This window comes from Oreochromis aureus, linkage group 5, assembly GCF_013358895.1.
Source record: "Oreochromis aureus strain Israel breed Guangdong linkage group 5, ZZ_aureus, whole genome shotgun sequence".
Taxonomy (NCBI): Eukaryota; Metazoa; Chordata; class Actinopteri; order Cichliformes; family Cichlidae; genus Oreochromis; species Oreochromis aureus.
In genome coordinates, this window is record NC_052946.1 from 28,177,761 (window position 1) to 28,193,542 (window position 15,782).

General features: G+C 37.0%; 1 protein-coding gene across 2 annotated transcripts; it reads left to right on the top strand.

Moving 5' to 3' along the window:
- The first annotated feature begins 978 nt into the window (after positions 1–978).
- On the top strand, positions 979–14,272 carry zgc:171566. Of its 2 annotated transcripts, none has more exons than XM_031730825.2 (10): positions 979–1,136; positions 1,238–1,422; positions 2,652–2,766; positions 6,519–6,569; positions 7,467–7,551; positions 7,714–7,852; positions 8,020–8,126; positions 10,066–10,156; positions 10,658–10,795; positions 12,675–14,272. In XM_031730825.2, the coding sequence occupies exons 2-10, from the start codon at positions 1,308–1,310 to the stop codon at positions 12,794–12,796; spliced, it is 963 nt and encodes a 320-aa protein (XP_031586685.1). In that variant the 5' UTR covers positions 979–1,136; positions 1,238–1,307; the 3' UTR covers positions 12,797–14,272. The 2 variants fall into 2 exon arrangements, with proteins under 2 accessions (XP_031586685.1, XP_039467835.1); XM_039611901.1 differs by having other exon boundaries at positions 998–1,107.
- The last annotated feature ends 1,510 nt before the right edge of the window (positions 14,273–15,782 follow it).

The following is a 15,782-nucleotide window of genomic DNA, read 5'->3' on the forward strand; positions in this document are numbered from 1 at the left end:
AGGTCAGGGAGGTTTCTGATAAATCAGCTTGTTGATGTAAAACTCCCTGCGGTGGATTATCAGTCAGTAGAAGAATCTACCAGTGTGGCCTTGCTATCTCTGCTGGTAGTGGTGGAGGTCAAGCAGGTGTAGCCACTGGAAGGGTTTGACACACTGAGGCTCTAAGGATAAAAACAAGAATTGTTGTGAGTGGATTTATCTGTTTTATCATTTTCCTTTTATTATTATTATTATTTATTTTTATTATCATGTTATTATTATTATTTTTCACCTCGTCAGGCCAGGACTCCACAGTATATTTAAACCTACAGGCCAGTGGACACTCTTTCAAGGATGAGGATGTACACATTCTGAACAGGAAGGAATGGTGGTTTGAGCGCAGAGTCAAGGAGGCCATTTACGCGAAAAGGGAAAGACTATCTTTGAATCGAGGAGGGGGCCTAAGGGTACATCTTTCGCCATCTTACAATGCTGTGATTGCAGCCATTCCCCAACTCTCTGTGAATGGTACTCATGAGCTTTGATCAGTGGTTGTTGATCAATGGTCATGCGAATTTGCATATTAATGATCAAGGAACTGACCTCACAGCCCATTGTTCCTTCTGTGGGCTGGTTTCAGTCATTATGCAAATGTACTGTTTATAAGATTGGGGAAACCTGCAGTCAGCTGAGACTGAAGAAGTCACTTGGATGAGTGACGAAACGTTTCTCCCACTGAAAACGCTACGTCCAGATTAACAGAATCGAACTTTGGGGATATTCATGGGTGACTTTGCATTTAATTATAATCATCTCTGTTATTCTGCAATCTATTTGGTCTTAGCTGACTCATGCATGCTCAGCGTTTCTCCTTGTTAAAACCCCCACGCCCAGTATTTAACTGTACCTGTGTAGAGGAGGAGTCTGACGGTACCGTCTGATCGCGCTATCTCTGTCTTTTTAATGGGAAGGCGTCAGAAAGGAGGAGGCTACTCGGGATGACGTTGCTCTTTGCAGGCGAGTGCCACACGTGACTGACTTGATAGTCGGAACACCTCAGAATACAGACCAAGGAAAGTGGGAGGACTGCGAGGACGACCTCCTGGAGCACAGCATCAGCACCCGGAGGAAAGCATCATTTCTGGGATTGCTTCTTTGTAATTTTGCTCATTTTAATGAACGCTTTAGCCTTTTTGTCAGCTGTTTGTTATTTTAACAGGCAAAACAGCAACAAACTTTTGTAATCTTTCATTTCCAGCTTGCAATCCAGCTGAGATCCATTGCCCCCTCCAGCGGTTTTGTGTTAGGAATTGTGCGCGGTGTTTTGAATGCCTCGAACAGCTGCAGCAGTGTTCGCGGTGCTGATCGCCTGCCTCTGGTGCTCACCCGCTCTGTGTGCTGTAGGAAGAACCCGCCAGCAGCTCAATTACCGACCAATTATCGGTAAGATTTGGTCACATGAACGGTAGTATTTAGTATGTACTGATCCCCGTAGAAGTCGGCTATACACGTGGATAGTTGAAGGCTCTTATGTAATTCTCGTCTGGAACGTTCGAGAAAAGGTGTGTTACACGGATTGGGGGGTGAGTGAGGAATGTCTTCCCTGTGGATTGGTTTACGCGCTGTTATATTGAGATATTATTATGTTTTCGATCATAGACTTTTGGTTGTCTTCTCAAGATGTCTGCTTTGTGTTTATTGCCATGGTACAATATTTGGGCAAAAATCAGTCCAAGTCACATTTTCATTATATGTTGCTCATTCTTAAGTTTAATGGTGTTGATGCTATCAATAACCATAAGAAAATTGATTATATTTAACCAATTGCTTTTAACCCCACTTGGGACGTATTTTTGACCTGTCCTTTAATTGAGGCTATGTTTCGGATCAACAAGTTTTAATATTGCACTTTGCCAGACAACCTAATTTTGTTGTAATGCACCCAACCTGTTTCATTGCTAAATTCAATTCAACTCAGATTTCAATTTGAGGAAGTAGCTGGTTAGACACAAGATTTTTAGTCTAACAATAACTTCAGCTTTGGCTACATTTGAAAGAATAAAATCATATCACGATTCACAGATAAATTTGAGCGATGTTCAGATAAAGAAGATAAACAACAACTGGCGTTCACAGGGGCATTTGAATATCTGTGCCCTTAGAAACAAAAATAAATGAATTTGAGGTCTCAACGAAATGTCGACTGCTGCTTCCACTGCTTTCACTTCCACCCCTTAGCTTCTCTCTTTTCTTCTTTTAATTTATAGTTTAATAGTATTGTTGTGCTTACTCATTAGATTATCTCACTTCATTAGTAATTGAAGTGAATGTTTTTGATGAAGGCCTTATTAATCTAATTTTACAATACTCGGTGTGTTCTTTTAAAAAGGATAGCCCAAAATAAAACATCATATTATACAAAATTTGTTACTTTGTTCACTTTCAACTATGTACACAGAAAAGAAATTAGGATAAGTGACTCCTTGGTGGGTTGTATTATTTTAATTTTTTAGGCATTTTTAGTATGACAGTCCTGTCTAAATCCATCCTTTTAGTGAACTTTTTAACTTTAACCATGGTTAAACAACATTTTCACTTTTGTTTCTGCTTAACTGTTTGTGTTCTGCTTCCTCATTATATCTGCTATATCATGTGTCTTATGTTCTTGCTAGGCGTGTTGGCACAGGAAAACCTTCCATGGGACCAGTTTGCTCGTGGGTCTTCTTACATAGCTGCCTCCTATGTCAAATACCTAGAGGCTGCTGGGGCCAGGGTTGTACCTATTCGGTAAGAAAGTTAGATGAGTTCAAGGAAATTATCCTTAATAATACTTGTTTGCACCAAGACCAACCTGTGGTCATCAGGTCCCTCCATGACCTCTCTGTGTTTGCTGTGTATTTCTTATATGCATTTACTGTGTCTCTTTCAGCACCCCTTGAAGCACTCTTACAATTCACATATGATTTGCATACAAAACGAAAATTCATTACTTGACCACACAGCTTCTTGTTTTACACAGTAGTCATTTAATTGTATATGTTTTCTAATAAGTGCTTTTTTTTGACTAATTGTCTGTACAAAACAAATGTTTTGGGTATTTAAGAAATTGGCTCTGACTCAATTCATTGCAATAATCTCAGTACTGTTTGAGCCACATGCCACCTAGTGCACATTATATGCTTAGTAATTCATCATACTTCTTTTCTTTTTACTGATTTACTGATAATGATATTCCACCTTGTTTGGATTATAACACATCATGAAAGTTCATGATTTAGCTGTTAATCAAAATTTAAATGGTGGTATCTTTGGAATGCAAATGACATTATGCCAAAAGACAAGATTCCTTTAAATGGCCTGGTAGAAGTAATACAAAATAGTAATTCTTGTGTCTATGGTATTAAGTCGCACGTGTGCTAGCAGGCAATGCAAAATACACACACACACACACACACACACACACACACACACACACACACACACACACACACACACACACACACACACATATATATATATATGATATAAATATTTTATTTATTTTTAACTAAATATTGGCAGTTACGCTTTCATTTCTTTCTCTTTGTAGCATTTAAGGTTTTAGGCACATTGTTATAATAAAACAATAGTATCAGTATGCTCCATCCTGACGTCATCTAATTGTAGCTGCTTTCAGTTGTTGCTTGTTTGTGGCTCTCTCTGCCTTGAGTTTGTCTGCAGTAACTTAAAGGTATGCTCTGTTGGGCTGACAGGTGACTGGCCAGGTCATTGAAGAGTATCCCAGTTTTTTTGCCTCATGATACATCTGGGTTGCTTTCGCAGTATCTTGCATATCTGTTTAAAGAATTGTATTGCAGAACATGGCCAAACTTCTTTAGATGTTTTCTCACCTGGCCTTTTTGTTCTTCAGTGTAACCAGTGGTTTGCACCATGTTTTAAACACTCTGTACTTACATTTATGAAAGCATCTCTTGGTTGTAGACTATACACCAATCAGACATAACATTATGACCACTAACATAAGTAAATAACACTGATTATCTCTTCATTATGGCACCTGCTAGGGCAGTGATTCCCGAAGTGGGGGGGGCGTGGTATGGATTAAAAAAAAAAGAAAAAAGAATGCTTGGACACTGCTAGCGTAATGCACAGGTGAAGCACCGCCAAATATGCTTCCAAACCAACAACAAGCCAAAGACTAGAAAATATGATGAAGCATATCTTGCCTTTGGCTTCACCTGCACAACGGTGGTGCCAAGGTAGGTATCCCCAACAGAATTTGTTTCACGGACAAACAGTATCCCACATTCTTGATTTTTAGTTCACAAACACATCTTATAATGACTAACTACTCCTGAAATATTGGAGATGTTAGCTCTTTATACAGTAAAGTTACAGTGGGATACAAATAATATCAGGCTGATCCTGCAACAAATTGTTCCCCATGTACAAATCACGGACAAACAGTCTCCCACAGTTGTTTATGTTTTTAAACCCATTTTGCACAGAGAGGCACGTTGAATATTCTTACACAGTTAAAAAAAAACAAAAAAAACAAATACATGTAAAATAATTACACCATAAAGACGGTTTTGTTTTCTGTTATTTAAGGGTGCGTCCACACGTACATGGGTATTTTTGAAGACAGAGATTTTCCATTTTAGTAAAAAAAAAATAAAAAAATCCCGTCCACACGTGCAGTTTCGAAAAAATATTTCCGTCCACATGTAAATGCAAAAAACGAAGTCAAATGCTGTCAAGAACATGCCAAATCCTAACCATGAAGAAATGTTGGCCAATCGGAAGTCTAGAAGCCTGGGAGAGAAAGCGTAAACAGGGTTTTGTACTTCTGAAAAGTTTTTGTGTTTTTTCTGGAAAGGCAGCTAATTTTGTGTTACTTTTCAAGTGCCTTTATCATTTCAAATGTCAATAACTAAAGACAGTATTTTGGATTTTGTCTCACTGGCTCTCTTGGCCAGAGTTTATTCAATAAAGAAATAAACTGAAAACTTTACATTAGTCTGATTCGTAATCATAACTCTCAGCGCTCTGAGATATGGCTTGTGTAGACTCACAACTTAGGAATAGAAAAAATGCATACATCATACATAAATTTATTTTTAAAATTTTTTATTCAAAACCGACGATGACATCGGGATTTGGGTTGTGAGAGCGTCTGTGTTGAATGTAGAAGCCATGTCCGAAGTTCACTCTGACAGCTCTGTCTTTCTGAATGGAGGGACAGTAACTGCGTGCGTATATGCAAGCGTGTAAAAACTACAGATAGTAACAGCAACAGTATTTTTGTCTTTATCTGCCATTGTAGAAATTCATCTCACGTAAACAATAATGTGGTGCGCAGCGTGACGTCAAAAAAAGGCGCACACCTTTGACGTTGCGTGACTAAATCTCTGTTTTCCTCGTCCACAGATAAATGCAAAAACTGACTTTTTGAAAACTGCACCCTGGCAGGAGTTTTTAAGAATCTCAGTTTTCAGTGATCCAAAATGCCGTTTACGTGTCGCTGAAAGGCCCAAAAGCATATAAAACAAGCTGGCAGAGGCAGTGTGATGCTTTGGGTGATATTCTTGGGTCCATGTGGATGCTACTTGGGCACATACCAACTACCTAAGCATTGTTAACATTGCATTGTTTAAGTTATTTACTGTACAGCACTTTGGTCCTGTGCTGGGTATTTTAAAGTGCTTTATAAATAAATTTGGATTGTTACAGACCATGTAGACCCTTTGATGGAAACTGTATTCCCTGGTAGCTAGTAACTTTTTCACCAAGACAATGCGCACTGTCACGAAACAAAAATGGTTCAGGAATGGTTTGAGGAGCACAACAATGACTTTGAGATACTGACCAGGTCTTCAAATTCCCCGCATCTAAATTCAATAAAGCAGCTGTGGGACAAACTAGACAAATCCAATCCAGGGAGCCCCAACCTCCAACTTACAGGACTTAACAGGACTTGTTACTAACATCTTGGTGCCAGATATCATAACACACCTTCAGGAGTTGAGTCCATGCTTTGTTGAGTCTTGGCTCTTTTGACAGCAAAAGGGGGGAAGGGGGGGGGCGTTAACACAACTACACAGGTGGTCTTAACTTTATGCCTGATCAGGATATATAAATATAGCTGTAATTCCTAAGCAATTAATGCCTTACTTTTTGTTAACATCTTAAATAAAAGCCAAAAGTCTGTGCTGTGTTTTTATCTTGAGTATTTAATTTAAAATCTATCATCATGGTATGTACAGGCAAAATTCTAGAAAACAAAATATGTAATTCTTCTAATGTTTATGGAGTGAATTGGGATTGGAGATTCTTCTGTAAGGTTTCTTTATTTTTCAGGTTTGCTTTTTATTTGTATTTATTTGTTTTGTTTTTTTTATCTATAATTTTAAACCTGACTAAATGAATTGTCTGATAAGAGTAGTGTTCCTCAAATGTGATTAATAACTAATTTGATTTTCCTTCATAGGCAAGGAGTTTACTTCTTACATTTGCTTGTTTTTTTTGTTTTTTAACAGAATCAATCGCACAGAAGAAGAGTACGCCAAGATATTTAACTCAATAAATGGGTAAGTTGACTGTTGTCTTTCATACTGAATGCATTTTGTTGTAGTTCGAATAAGGTGTAATCGTAGGTCTTAAACAGATATTATCTTTATTTACACTTAATTTGTACTGCAAGCTTTCTTTATGTTATATTGCAGCAACATAGGTTATTGGATTGGCTCATAAGCGTCAGAGGGTGGTCAAGGCTTAGGTTGTAGACTGGTTGATTACCTTGTAACCAAGGTTCTCTGAGTGGAGAGAATATCTTTCTGACTCCAGGCCATTTAGAAAGATATTCCACTCAAGGTTAACCAAAGAAGCTACAGGCACATAGTGCTTTAATAGCTACAGTGTCAATTCATGTTATTAGACCACTACCTGTGCTGTGCCTTAACAAGTAGCCACATCAGCTGCGCTGTGGGGATCATTCCCTTGTTACACACATCATATGTAGGGTGGAGAGTCTAAGCATGATAGAGAACAGGTTGTTGGCAAACCTGACAGTCACTGAACCTCATGTTAGTTTTCATGATAATGACTCATTTCCTATTGGCATGTGATTTGGTGAATGAAAGGTATATTCTAATGAAACAGACAGAAATATGAAGCTTAGCTGTATGTTCAAAAGGCATGATTTAACTGCACACAATTTAAGTGTTAAAAAATTTTCCTCACTGCTGCACATCAGTTGCATCCATCCAGTTTTGTTAGAAGTTATTCAGACCTTTGTTCTAGTATCTATGATGTCTGGCTTTAACATTTCTATATGCTCACTGGTATTTGGTTGTAATTTTACACATGAGATATTAAGAGTTACATTTGAAGGCATTGTACTTATTGCTTTTACACAAATTTGAAAAGGTAGTCACAATTCCATTGAAGGACCTCCTAGCTTATTTGTCTAAATTGTGGCTCCTCAGGTTGTTGTTGCCAGGTGGAGATGTAGATCTTCAGACGTCACAGTTCAGTCGAGCTGCCAAGATCTTTTACAACTTGGCTCTGAAGGTATGGGTTTTGATTTGTTTAACTGTCTATCGGGACTGACTACCCTGATATTTTTTTTATATGCCTAAATCTTTAGAGCTATCTAAAGATTTAGGCTTAAAAATAATGGCCATTGCCTTCATTTATTGGTACCTTGTCTTTATTCACACCTTGGTCCTGCAGGCCAATGATGCTGGAGACTACTTTCCTATTTGGGGAACCTGCCAGGGCTTCCAGCAGCTCACTGTCCTGACTGCCAACAAAAACCTCCTCACGCTTACTGATACCAAGGCTGTGGCTCTACCTCTGACACTCACATCAGGTTTTTCTGTTACTTTCTGTTATTCCATTTGGTTATTTTGTCAGATTAGATACAAGTTGGCTTACATTCTTTCAGAGTCATTCAAATTAGCACATTTTTATATATTTATTCCATGAAAATATACTCCATGTCATTCTCTGTGACACAAATCTGTATCCATCCGCTAGTGGCCCCATCTAGCCGATTATTCCGGAATTTTCCCAAAGATTTGCTGCGGTCTTTGGCTAATGAAAACATCACTGCAAACTTCCACAGTTGGAGTCTCTCCATGCAGGTATTTTCTGCTTCTTTTTTTTTTTTTTTTTTCTTCCCGTCATAGGTGAAGTTTTTTGTTTTATTGTTTTTTTTCTGAAACTTTTAAAATGTTTATTATATACTAATCTGTTAATGGAAGTAGAACAGGTTGCAAGGGATCTGTTTTTGTTTTTTTGTTTGTTTGTTTTTTAAATACAGTCTCATAAGTACCATCGTACTTAAACCAAGAAACACCTGAAACACCTTTGAAAACTGTTCAAACTGTCCAAAAGCATACCATCTTACATGAATTAACCGGGGAAATTGGATATTACTACAAGTTTCTGGTCAAGTACTTATGGGTGGAAAATAAACATAAGCATAAACTATGTTGAGTTTTCTACTTTAGCATACTAACATGACAGTGCACCTCAGCAACAAAGGAGCTGAAATTTAAGCTTTTTTTCCATGAATGTGTGGCGATAAGAAATCATCATCTTCCGCATAGTACATATAATTTATATAAATGGAGACTGAACATGTGCTCTAATTGCTCTTCTTTTGACCAAATAAATTATTGGCTTGAATCTCAAATTTTGGTGATGTTAGAAATAAATTGCAAACACGCACATGAAACGTCTGCAGAAGGTCCAGAATGAGGCTCCACATTTGTCTTTCAACAAGTCTAAAAGTGGACAGATATTGTTGCTCCCATCAGCCACCACACGGACAAGTTCTTGTTTACAGATGATTTATTCAGCGTTCAGTGACAGGATCACTCAGCGTCGTCATCATCGTGAGAACTAACCAAACAAAAGCAATTACATTCAGCAACATCACCGTTTCTTAAACATAAAAGATAATACTACTTAGATTTTAACACATATTTAGTGCTATTAAATAACTTAACTCTATTATTGTAAACATGTTGCATGATGGTTATCACAGTAAACCCAAACAAAACAAAGGTGCAGAAACAAATGCCTGTTTATGGCAGTTTCATCGAAAGACAAATTGACAAAGACACCCTGAACACACCTCATTGCCTGCTGTAGCCAAACTGGAGAAAGTAAGTTCCTCCTCTCAAAGGTAAGTAAACAAACTGGGTCTAACTTAACCCCATAACTTAGATGAGTTCCTTAAACCTTAAGTCCAGCTTGAAGGCAGTACGTGCTACAGCTGCAGAACCTGCTCTTGTGTCACCACAACTCAGTCCATGCTGTGCATTACTTCCGCTACTCTGAATTTCAAAACAAAATCCCACGATTAAAGGAAAATTACAAATATATCTAATAAACACAAGGAAGAACATTAAAATACTTCACTGTCAGTTACAGATATAAATGTAGACTTTAGTAAGACCACACTGGTGGAAATTCACATGTTACATCAGCACAAGGGTCAGGAAGAAAATTGATTTAGAGATTTATAAGAAAGATAAGTAAGAAAGAAGTGAGCCAATTTAAAATAAAAAAAAAAAAATACTATACAAGAGGAATTTGTACTACGGACAAATGGTTGCTGTATACAGTAAAATACACTAGAAGACAAATCAGTTTTTTTACATGTTCAAACAGTAGATTGCAAATAATAAAATACAAAAAAAAATATTTTATTTTATTATGAAATGCATCTATTATATCTAATTAAATATATAATTGGTGTTTTTGAACCACTTAGGGTGGCTGTACCTCAGGTGGTAGAGCAGGTCACCTACTACTAACCTCCACGTATGCTCCAGTTTGCATGCCAAATATCCTTGGGCAAGATACTAACCCCAAGTTGCTCTCTGATGCATTCACTTAAGTGTGAATGCATGTGAATGTTAGATAGAAAGCACTTGCATACAAAGAGTATTTTAAAAAAATGCTTGTGTGAATGGGTGAATGAGGCAAGTTGCGTACAGCGCCTTGAGTGCTCAGAGTAGAAAAGCACTATATAAGAACCAGTCCATTTATCATTTACCATTCCATTTACAGAATTACAGTCGAAATGCCAAACTCAGGAGGTTTTACAAGATCCTGTCCACTAACAGTGATGGAAAGAAAGAATTCATCTCTACCATGGAAGGTAACATTTATTAACTACCCTGTAGTTTCCATGCCATACATTACATAATGGATTCTATTCTGCTGTTTTAAACACACATACACACACAAAAAATTATCTGAGGTCAGCATGAAATTTGGCATAACTATCCACCAGATGGCAGCACCACTGTACAACTAGAGACCTTGGATCAGTCCAACAGGAAAAACTCTCTGATGACAGTCACTCATATTTTTCTTGTTTTTAATATAATTGATCACTCCATAATTCAGTGGTTTCCAAAGTGGGGGGCGCAGAGCTGCGGGGTGGGGGTGGGGGGGGGCAAGACATTCTTGTAAAACAAAGGGGGGCCTAGCTAGCAAAAAAAAGTTGGGGAACCACTGCCGTAATTGTTTTTAGGGAAGCAACACTGGAATTAGATTTGCTGTGACATATTTTTGTACTGATGAACCTATTTTTTAAAAGTTTGTGCTGATGACAATGATTTGAAATAACAATATTAATAATGTCTCTTGTTTTCAGCCAACCATTACCCATTTTATGCTGTGCAATGGCATCCAGAGAAAAGTCCTTTTGAGTGGGTCGATAAGCCAGGAATGGTTCATTCTGTCTCTGCTGTAAGGGCCAGCTTCTACACTGCCAGCTTCTTTGTTTCTGAAGGTAACACAAAGTCTGTCCAATCCAAGTCAAGTCTATAGATATTAAGACAATCACGTATTTTGTTTTTAATCATTTGGCCTCTACACATCACTATAGTAGAATTTAAATGAAATAATCAGGATTTGATTCAATTCAATTTTATTTAAAGTATACAGCACAAAATTACAACAAGAGTTTCCTCAAGGAACTTGCTGTAATATTGTAAGGTAAAGACAATAATGGAGAGAAACCCAACAATCAGACAACTCCCCTATGAGCAAGCACTTTGGCAACAGCGGGAAGGAAAAACTCCCCTTTTAACAGGAAGAAACCACTGGCAGAAATAGGCTCAGTCATCTGCCACAACAATGGGGGTGAGGGGAGGGAGACAAGACAAAAAAACATGCTTTGGAAGAAAGCCAGAGAATAATAATAATAACTAATAAATAAATGCAGAGTGGTGTATAAACACGTGGTGAATGAAAAGGGGGTGAGAGAAGGAGAAATGCTCAGTGCATCATGGGAAGCCTAGGTCTTATTGCAGCACAACTAAGGGTAGCTTCAGGGTCACCTCATCCAGCGCTAACTATAAGCTTTGTCAAAAAATAAAGTTTTAACCCTAATCTTAAAAGTAAAAATTCAAGCTGGGAGCTGGTTGAGACAGAAGAGGGGCCTGAAAGCTGAAGGCTGTACCTCCCATTCTGCTTTTAAATATCCTAGGAACCATAAGTAAACCTGCAGACTGAGAGGGACGTGCTTTACTGGGGGGATATTGTACTTTAAGGTCTTTACGATAAGAAGGGGCATGATTATACAAGACCTTGTATGTGAGAAGAAGGATTTTAAATGCAATTCTTGGTTTAACAGGGAGCCAGTGAAGAGAAGCCAATATAAGAGAAATATGTTCTCTTTCTAGTCCCTGTCAGTACTCTCGCTGCAGCATTTTGATTAACTGAAGGCTTTTCAGGGAGTTTCCAGGACATCCTGATAATAAAGAATTACAGTAGTATTGCGCAAATGGAAGAAAGCAGTCCTACATATTTTATAATGTTTGCATTGAAGGACGTATCCTGTTTAAAAATGACTCCAAAATTCCTCACAGTGTTACTGGAGGCCAAGGTAATCCCAAGATAACACTGAAGCACAGACGTTTGGCTTTAATTTGAGAGGATCCCCAAACATGTTTACGATTTACGGCCACTTTTATGCACTGCTCAAAAAAAATTAAAGAAACTTTGAAAACATGTCAGATCTCAATAGGGAAAAAAATATGTTTGATATCTATACTGATATGGATTGGGTAGTGTATTAGGAATTAAAGGATCTCACATTGTTTGATGGAAATTAAAATTATCAACTTATAAACTGCTGAATTCAAATACAGAAAATCAAAGTGAAAAATAAGGGTATGCTAGTCCGAAATTTCATTGCAGCAACTCAAAATGGTAGTCGGTAGTTTGATGCTGATTTTAAAAAGTGTTCCTTTAAAAAAATTTTGAGCAGTATATTTTGTTTTATACCTCTCAAAATTAGAACTTTTAATCATTTGTTTTTCTAGATTCCTTCACTGAAATTGGATTTGATCATATTGTATGTATAAAAATATATTTTTAAGAAAGTACATTCAACAAACACCGTTATTGCCTAGAAACAGAAGTAGTTCTGATGCAGAGCAAAACACTGAAATTTTAAACTTGGTGATTAAATTTGAGGTGTTTGTTGTGGTAAGACATTTTGGAATTGGTGAATTAATGCAGCAAATGGTTAATTTATGTTTAAGTCATTGCTGATGCATAACAGTCATTCAGCACTTCTTTTAAAGAGAGTAACCTTGTTGCTGTATTATTAAACTACTCCACTACTTTGTGTTGTCTTTTCTTTCCTCCTTTTTCTCCTCCAGCTATGAAAAACCACCATCATTACCCCAGTCCTGATGAGGAGGACAAAGCTCTCATTTACAACTTTTCTCCTGTTTACAGAGGCTTTGATGCTGTCTTTGTGCAGAATTATTACTTTGATTGATGACCAGTGCTGAAGATGACCCATACCTGGTCACAGCCTAGTCCAAGTTTGTCAAATCTTGGTTCATTTTCTGGTTTAAACTTGATAGAGTTTCAACGTACAGTGGCCTAAGAAATCAAGTCACAGATAAAACGCAGAAATAGTGATTAACATGTAGTGATAAATGTTAGCAGAAAATATGTCAGAATGCAAATAAAGTCCCAAATAATTAATTTAATATGGAAAATTGCTAAGAGAAAACAGAAAAACAGAAAAATAAAAAGGAAAGGCTCAACAAGTGTATTTTTTTTTTTTTCTCCTGCAGTATTTTCAAGACATGTTGTTAGCACTGGTTTTAATCCAAATAAACCTTGCAGTTTTTTGGCAGAGGGATGAGTTACTAGTCGGATCATTTTTATTCCAGAATGTGTTTAAGCCACCCGTAGGATCCTTAACGTATACTGTTAACCTTTTTTTTGTTTGATTTTCATTTATTTACTACTTTTACCTTATTTTTTGACAGCATTGCTTGGGGGTTAGGGTATATTAAAATTACTTCTGCAGTTTAAGAGACCATTTTTGGTATATAGGTAATTGTCTTATCTGAATCATTTGCATAAACCAAGTCTGGGACCAGTAAATTCCTAACGTCCAATGTATTTTTCTTTCTTTCCAATGTATTTCTTTGAGCTTAAAGCACTTAAAAACAAGTAGATACCTTAACAGAGCAAGTGATGCAAATTTCTTTACTCAAGAGATTTTGGACCAACTTTAAGTATATATTTAAGTATATATTTTATAACCAAAGACTAAAGAGATGAAATGGGCATGATCAATAAACACTGACTCACCAATTTGTCATGTTGATGTTTATTATTAGCACAGTATTATTGACAGTTATGAACAAACTGTTGTTACAATAATACTTTTGACTTTTTTTTTTGTAGAAATGAGAACATTTATTACCTGTACTCGCTTATATTTTAGCGGCTTTAATTTACAGCAACCCAATGTGTAGTTCATATTTTTATTCATGTCATCCAGCATTAAATATGTCATCAAAATTATATTTTAATTACCATCTCATTTTGAAGTACAGTGGTCCCTCGTTTATCGCGGGAGTTATGTTCTAAAAATAACCCGCAATAGGTGAAATCCACGAAGTAGCTAACTTTATTTTTTACAATTATTATAGATGTTTTAAGGCTGTGAAACCCCTGACTACACACTTTATACACTTTTCTCAGACAGGCATGAACATTTTCACACTTTTCTCAAAGTTCAAACCTTCGTAGAAAAATGAGTCCAGTATTATAGAATGAAACCAAAGGCACCCGCGGTTGACTTTGACGGTACCAAACGTTTCGTCAACAGTGTTGTGTTTGTTGGGGAGAAAACTTACAAACATACTGTACAGCACTTCAGAGTCACACTGCTAGCGATCGAAGATTTGTGTACATTTGACAAGCTGAACGCATTCTGTACTGTACAGGAAACACGGGACCAGATTGATTGACAATGGTCTACAGCCAGGATGCAGTACACAATGTGCTGTAAAAAAAAAAAAAGAAGCATGCACCGCGAAAGGTGAACCGCGTTATAGCGAGGGACCACTGTATTCAGTTTTTTTAAGAGCGTCTTTATTCTTAAAAAAAAAACAAAAAAACATGGTATCAGTATCTGTTGTACGTTCACCTCTACTTGATTGTATTCTTTTGGACACAGGTGTGCATCCAAGTGTTTTATTTTTTTACTAAGAAATGGTATATTTTGTAAAACATATTGACTGAGAATGATGCTTCTCTGATGATTTGCAGGTTGTTTTTGTCAGGTTTAATATTTCTATTGACATTAACTGGGGTTAAATTATGCTAGTAGGATACACAATCAAAGTATAATCAAAGAGATGGTACATGAATTTTGGATTTTAAAATTGATGAACTCTTAAAAGTTATAGTATGATTTCATAACTTTCCCATCAAATTTCCTAAAACTAGTATATGAAATTAAAAAGGCTCATTCTTGTCCAAATTTTGTTTACTATTTAGCTAGTCATCTCAGTTCCTTTTGATACATGTATTGAATGTATGATTGGTGGAGGTTGCTGTCTTGTTTGTATGTTGTACCATGTGTCAGATGATTAGACAATAAAGGGAGTTAAATAAACTTCAGTCTATCCAAGAGTCATTGTTTCTCACCCCTTTCTTTCATGAGAAAACAATGTTTAAAAACCAGTACTGTAATGTGATTTTTTTTTTTTTTTTTTTTCCACCCATATGCATTCACAGAACACTGTATCAGGTAGGTGGGTCAACAAAGAAGCCTGTCGCTGGAAACCTTCCTCAGAAATTTTGATTCATGTCGAGCAGTTGCTCTAGATTTGTTGTCTGGATATTCATGATGCCAGTCTTCCATCCCACTGTCAGAAAAGGGGTATACCATTGTCATAAAGGGAAGGATGTGGCCAACAACAATGCTCACGTAGGTTGTGACATTTAAACAATTCTCAAATAGTACTAAGGGGCTGAAGTCTTGTAAGAAAATATTCCCCACATTCAGACCACCATAACAGCAAAATGTACACAATACAAGGCAGAATGAATCTATGCTAATATGTTGTGCACACCAAAATTGGACCTTACGTTTCAAATTTCACAGTTCAAACCCAGACTTATTAGACCAGGTAATGATTTCTAATCTTACTCCAGCTTTGGATGAACCAGTTCAAATTGTTTCTGTTCTTTGCTGACAGGAGTGGAACCTGATGTAGTCTGCTGCTCCTGTAGCTCATCCACTTCAATGTACTTTTTCGTGTTTGTGGGGCAGTATTTCCTCACTGGATCAAGATATTCACATTGTGTTGTTGCAGAGAATCCACCTGGCCACTGTCACACTCAATGAACACATTTCCTAAATATGATGTTTGCTGAAGAGATTATGTCTTTATTTTAATCGAAAACCCTTCATAAATCCTGTTGGCAACAGCCAGTATAAACAAAAATATTAG